This window comes from Sylvia atricapilla, chromosome 13, assembly GCF_009819655.1.
Source record: "Sylvia atricapilla isolate bSylAtr1 chromosome 13, bSylAtr1.pri, whole genome shotgun sequence".
NCBI classification, from domain to species: Eukaryota; Metazoa; Chordata; class Aves; order Passeriformes; family Sylviidae; genus Sylvia; species Sylvia atricapilla.
In genome coordinates this window covers 17,163,802-17,169,801 of record NC_089152.1, presented here as the reverse complement: position 1 = coordinate 17,169,801, position 6,000 = coordinate 17,163,802, and the positions used below count along the sequence as shown (strand labels likewise).

The 6,000-nt window shown below is 59.0% G+C and overlaps 1 protein-coding gene across 4 annotated transcripts in view; it reads left to right on the top strand.

The window, feature by feature from the left end:
- The first annotated feature begins 1,347 nt into the window (after positions 1-1,347).
- The window catches only part of RBPMS2 (RNA binding protein, mRNA processing factor 2), a 48,733-nt gene continuing 44,080 nt past the window's right edge, over positions 1,348-6,000 (top strand). For all 4 annotated transcript variants that reach the window (XR_010744644.1, XR_010744645.1, XM_066328612.1 and 1 more), the window contains exon 1: positions 1,348-1,696. Coding sequence is in view for 2 of the 4 variants with exons in the window: in XM_066328612.1 (XP_066184709.1) it covers positions 1,637-1,696 (60 nt within the window). In the remaining 2 variants the exon portion in view is untranslated. The remainder of the gene's footprint in view (positions 1,697-6,000) is intronic.

Below are 6,000 nucleotides of genomic sequence, written 5' to 3'. Positions count from 1 at the left end.
AAATGGAGTCAGGCTGGGGCTTAAACAGGGCAGTGAACCCAGGTGTGGTGGGAACTCAGCTGTAGTTACTCCCAGCCAGGCTCCCACCTCTTCACAACATGCACATGAGTGAAGTGATTTACCCCCCTGAGCTCCTGCTGGAATGAAGTGGTCACTCAGAGACAGGTGTGGACTCAGTTTGACTTTGAAGTGACATTCAGTGCTCAGCACAGGTGTCTCTCACCAGGCCAAAGGAGGACAGGGAACACACTTGGCTTTTGCAGCGCAGAGGGGCTGTGGGACCCCCAGGACAGGGCTGATGTTTCCCCTCTTTCACCTGGCTGGGCAACAGCAATGCTGGTTAAGATAACAGGGCTCACATCCCTGGACATCTCTCACTCAGCAGGTTGACCCAAACTCTTGGGGTTTTACACTTATCCTTCACAGGGGGACCAAGCTGGGGGATGCTGTATGGAGGAATAGGCTATGTATTCCGTTTTCTGCTCATGTTATCCAGCCACAGGCTGTGCTTTAGGATGTGACCCATTTGGCACCCATGTGGGCAAGAAGAAAGGACAGAAGATGGATAATGAGGGTAGTGAGGCCTTGGCCCAGGTTGCCCAGAAAAGTTGTGACTGTCCCATCCCTGGAAATGTCCAAGGTCAGGCTGGATGGGACTTGTAGCAACCTCGTCTAGTGGAAGGTGTCCCAGCCCATGGCAGGGGGGTTGAATGAGATGAAATTTAAAGTCCCTTCTCACCCACACCATGCACAGATTCCCTGATTTGGTGCCTCAACCCTGCTCCTCCTCCCAGGCCCAAGAACAGGGCTTTGCACGGGGCGCACGTCGATGTCCGTGAGGATGGTTGTGGGGTTGCCCTGGCAGGAGGAACCAGGCAGTTGTCCCCAGAGGACCGGGGATGCTGTCGGGGCAGATTCGGGGCTGCTCTCCTGGGGCTCAGGGCCGCTCTCCCGCAGTTACAGGATCCCCGTCCTGAGCTCTCAGGGCTGCTGTTCTTGGGGCTCGGGGCTCTCATCGGGGGCCACAAAGGTGCCGTCCGGAGGCTCTCGTATCCCCGCGGGGCTGAGCCACGTCTCCCCGTCCCGGGGATGCGCGGAGGGAACGGCACGGCCCCGCCGTCAGATCAGAGCCCGGCGGGCCCTTTAAGAAAGTCGAAACCCGAAAGTTCATCAAAGTTGACAAAGTTTTTCGTAGAAAGGAGGGGAAAAAAATAATTAAAATAACTCGAGGCCAACAACAAGAAAAACCTCCCCGCGGTCCCGGGGGGCCGGGCCGGGCCGGGATTGGCGGCGGCGGCGGCCGGGGGCGGCCCCGGGCGGGGCAGGCGGGCGGGTCCCGGCCCCGCTGCTCGGTGCGCGGTGGCGGCACCGGGAGCGGCGGCTGGGGCTGGGGCGCGTCGGCCCCGCAGCTGCGGCTCGTTGCGCTCCGCTCGGCCCCGCTCCGCCCGGCCCGGCCCTTAACAGCGGCGCCGTCCCGGGACGCCGTATGTGAGCCGGGAGGGCAGCGCCGTACCGCCCCGCACCGCCCCGCACCGCCCCCGCGCACCGGCACCGCACCGGCACCGCACCGGCACCCCGGCTCGGCCCCGCGGAGCTCCGGAGCAGCCGGCACCACCCCTCACCCCAGCACCCCACCATGAGCAACCTCAACAAGGACACCGAGCACACCAACAGTGGCGGCACCGTCGAGGAGGAGGTGGGCTGCCGGGCTGGGGATAGGAGATGGGGCGGCGGGGAACTGGGAGCGGCGCCGGTACCGGGACAGCGGCGCGGCTGCGGGTCGGGGACGGGGCTGGCGCTGGGTCGCGACGGCATCGGAGAACTGGGAGCAGAGACGGAGCGGCGGGGATGGAGCGCCAGGCTGTCGGGGGACGGCGGGTGAAGCGCAGCGTCGTCGGGGAACCGGGGTTGGGATATTGGGCATGGAGCAGAGCGGTATCGGGGACAGCGGAGGCGGCGTCGGAGAAGCCGAGAAGGAACGCAGCGCCTCTTTTGGGGAATAGAGGACTCGGTGTCAGGGCTGGACCCCCGGGTCGTCGGGGAACCGGAGCCCAGAGGCTGGGGCTGCTGCGGGCTGGGAAGCTGGGGCCGGGCTGCGGGGACCAGTGTACGGAGGTGTTGGGGAGCTGGTGCTGGAGTCCTCGGGCTGTCCCGGGGAGGGGCTGGGGCCCGGCAGGGCAAGTCCCCTGCTCAGCCCAGTGCGCCTGTAGCCCTGTGGGGCAGAGGGCTGGCAGGTCCCTGCTCCATCCAGTGCAGCCAGTGCCCGTGGGCATGGTGTTGTGTTGCCAGATCCCTAGAGCTGGAAGGATCCTGGATCCAGCACCGTTTTGCCCGTGTGGGCTGCAAGGGAGACACTTGGACAATAGTGGAGGAGCCCCTGCCCTGCTGCATGTGTGCAGCTGGCTGGAGGACTGTGAGCTGACCTGTCAGCAGCCCCTTCCCCAATATGCCAATGCAAGCCAGAGCCTAGATGCCGCTGAATTCAGGGCTGGGAAGGCTAGTAAGGGTTGGTTGTCTGTAGCCACATGGCAGAGGTTGCAGCCCTCCACGTTTGAACTTGGGCTGTTGGAGCCATTGGCCGATGTCATCGCCGCACCCCTGGAGCAGGTATTGGCACAGTGGGTGACTAGCTGCCCTCCATCTTGGAGAGGGCTCTGGAAAACGCCTGGCCTTTGGAAGCGTTTTGCTGCAGTCCTCCGCGCCTGGCCCTCAGGACTGGGGAGGTGCTCAGTCCCCTCCCCTCGCTGTCCTCCGTGCGCTCGCGCCGCCGCAACATGGCGCCCGGCTTTCTCCACCACCCACCGGGACCGCGGGCCCTGCGCGCCAGCTGACTGAGGCTGCCGTGTCCCCTGGGCCTCAGCCCCGGCCAGGGTGACCCGAGTAATGGGCTGGAAGGGATTGGCAGGTGGTGGCTGTAGTGGATCCGTCTGCGGCGTGGAGCAGGGCATGGGTGATGCGATGACGCAATGGGATGTGGATGCTGCTGGTGGCATGTCCCAGCAGCACTGGGGTGGGTGGGCTGGGAGCCAGAGCACCTGGGGCCCTGTGCAGCTCCTAGTGGAGGGAGGTTCGGTACCTGGGGGTTTCACAGGCTGTGTGTGTGTGCGCAGAAGACTCAATGTGGCTCCTTGATCCAATTATTCACCGGCCTGCAAAGCTCCCCGAGGCTGATGCTGCTTGGGTCGTCCCATCCCAGTGGTGTTGCCTTGCAGGTGGTGGTTGGGTAAGCTCCTGTGCCAGGGCAGAGCTGGTCCGTTCCCCACTGCTGGGTGGTTGTTTGGAAAAGTGCATGCTGGAGTGTTTCAGGAGCCTGGAAATCCTCACCCTCTGGAGAGGCTGGTCCTCCCAGGAGTGGAGCTTGATGGCTGGAAAACTGAGTTAAAGATGGCATCCCTGGGGAGTAGGCAGGGGTTGGACAGAAGTGGCTTCTGCTTTCCATTGTGCAGCCTCCAGGAGTGTGCGGAGAGGGGCAAGGTCTGTCCACCCTGTTGAAGGGTCTGTGGCCTCGCTGGGTGTGTCTGTCACCCTGCACCCAGGGCTGCAGCAAAAGACCCATAACCTTGGTTAGGCTGGGACTGGTGGGGCCTTAATGTCTCAGACTCTGGTGGGATTGCTGTTGGAAAAGTCCTTTCTCCACCAGAAATAATGCTGTGGTTGGTGAGTATGGTTTACGCTCCATGGTGGCTACCCTGAGCCTACTCCAAGTGCTTGTTTTTCCAGTACCTCCTGGCTGACCAGGAGCCGTTCCTCACTGCAGAGGTTAATGGAGGCATAAGGAGTGACCTTGTGTTTAGGATCCCAGCATGGTCTGGGGGCCCAAATTCCTGCCCAGAAGCTCCCTTTGATACAGAGTGATAAATAACATTCAGTGCAAAGTGGACTCCTTCAGTCCCAACATATGCAGGAGGGCGTGCTGGAATATTTTCCCACACTGCATGGATAACACTGCCAGATCCTGGCGCTGCGGACACTCCTCCATCCCCCCCACCGTGCTCCTCCTTTGCTGCCTCCCCAGGCGTTTGCAGAAGGGTGCCGTGTGCCCCAGATACAGCGGGGCGAAGCTCCCAAATTCAGCCTTTCCCTTTATCTTATCTGTGAGCCCCTGGATCTCGCAGCCGCTTCCTGGCTGGTGACATGCGGAGGACAGGAATGCCTCTCGCTGCTCTCGAGGTCGTTAACGGGAATGTTAAACAAACAGGGCCTAATGTCAGTCCCTGCTGTTCCTCACCAGACACCTCCCCAAACGGGATCCCTCCCCACTTGCTGCTATCTTCTGTTTAATTTTCCAGGCAGCCACCGATCTGCGTGGCTGCATCTCTCCGGGCAGTCCTGAGCGGTGGTGTGGGATAGGCAGCTGCCTAGGTGCTGCACTCCCACCCCTGTGGCTGGCAGAGCTTTTTCGGGCAGCTGGAAGAGCTCTCCTGCTTCCCGTGGACACTCTGTGTTGTGGTGTGTCCATGGCTGCACAGCAATAAAACCCTGTGTGTTCACCCTGCCCTCTGGAGTGCCTCATGCAGACTTGTTGGTCCTACTCTAGAAATTAGTTCTTGCTCTCCTGAGAAGTCACCGGGAAGTTATGGGTCTACTGGGAGTGGGAGAAATTTGGAGCTGGCTGCGTAGATGCCCCAAACCAGCAGCTGAAGTCAGTGGTTATGGTGTGTGTCCTCTTGGCAGGTCAGAAGGACCTGTTTGCAGTTCCATGGGTGGTGGCTGCTGCTCTTGAGGTAGAGCTTGGGCTGCTGAAGGTGGAAAACGTTAAGTGTGAAGTTGTGCTGGGAGAGCTCAGGTGAGGACCTGGCTAAACTCTGCCAGAAAGGATCATCTTGGGAAGAAATACTTCCATGTGACAGGGTGAAGTCCTGGTACGAGTTGCGCAGAGCAGCTCAGGCTGCCCCATCCCTGGAAGTGTTCCAGGCCAGGTTGGATGGGGCTTGCAGCAACTTGGTCTGGTGGAAGGCATCCCTGCCCATGCAGGGGGTGGAATGAGATGCTCTTTAAGGTCCCTTTTAAACCTGTAGTTCTATGATCTTCCCTGTTGGTCCATGGAAGGCTGTGGGTTAGAAGAAAACTGTGTTGGAGAGGCAGAAGGCTCTTAGCTTCCAGACAACTTCCTCAGTAGCAAGTCCTACATCCCTTTTTCCTTAGCTGCTGTACTCCAGGGCTGCTGGAACTGCCTGGGAATGCTGCTGGTGAGTGGGCTGTTATGTGCTGGATGTCTGTAGCACTTCATGGACTGGTGCCAGGCATCTCTTGACTTCTGTAATCTCTGCTTGAGTGGACCTAGATACCTCGTGCATGTGTGGATTCCAGCTCTACAGCTGCAAACAAATAAGGTTAGTGTAAGTTCTGGAGTCAAATGACTGCTCTGATGCTGTTCTTCACTATGGGGATCATGAAGCTGTAGTGGTTACAGACACCACTCACTAATTCTCTTGCACTTGGCCTGGCTGAAGCAGGATGGTGCCCCAGAGCTGTTTTCATGCATCCTAAAAGTCCCCTAAGTGTTAGTTGCAGCTTTTTGTCAGTGACAGATTGTTGGCTGAGCAGACACCCTGGAGTCACCATGCACACAAGGGGTTCTGGGAACTGATGTGTTCCCAGACATCCTCTTGGTCTTGAGTTGAGCACTGAGTTGCTCTGACAGGAGGAGGGATGTGGGAATCTCCCCTTTATCTCCTTGTGTCCTGGTGTCTGTGAATGCCCTCTGAAGGAGCTTCTTTCTCCTTTCTCACTCTTTCAAATCTAAATTTCTTAGACACGAGTCTGAGCATCAGCATGCCAACTCAGCTATTCCCTGTGATGAGATAATTTCTTTCTCCTGCCACCTGTTCTCCTGGGCTATTAAATCAGACCCAGCTTCAGAAATGAGTCTTCCTCTTTGGCTAATATGAGGAGCTGCTGAGCAGGACTTTGCCTCCTTCGCCTCAGAATTAATGGATTTTGGGTGGTGCCTGTGGAAGTTAGAAAGGACCAAACTCAATGTTTCCCTTGCTAAGTCTC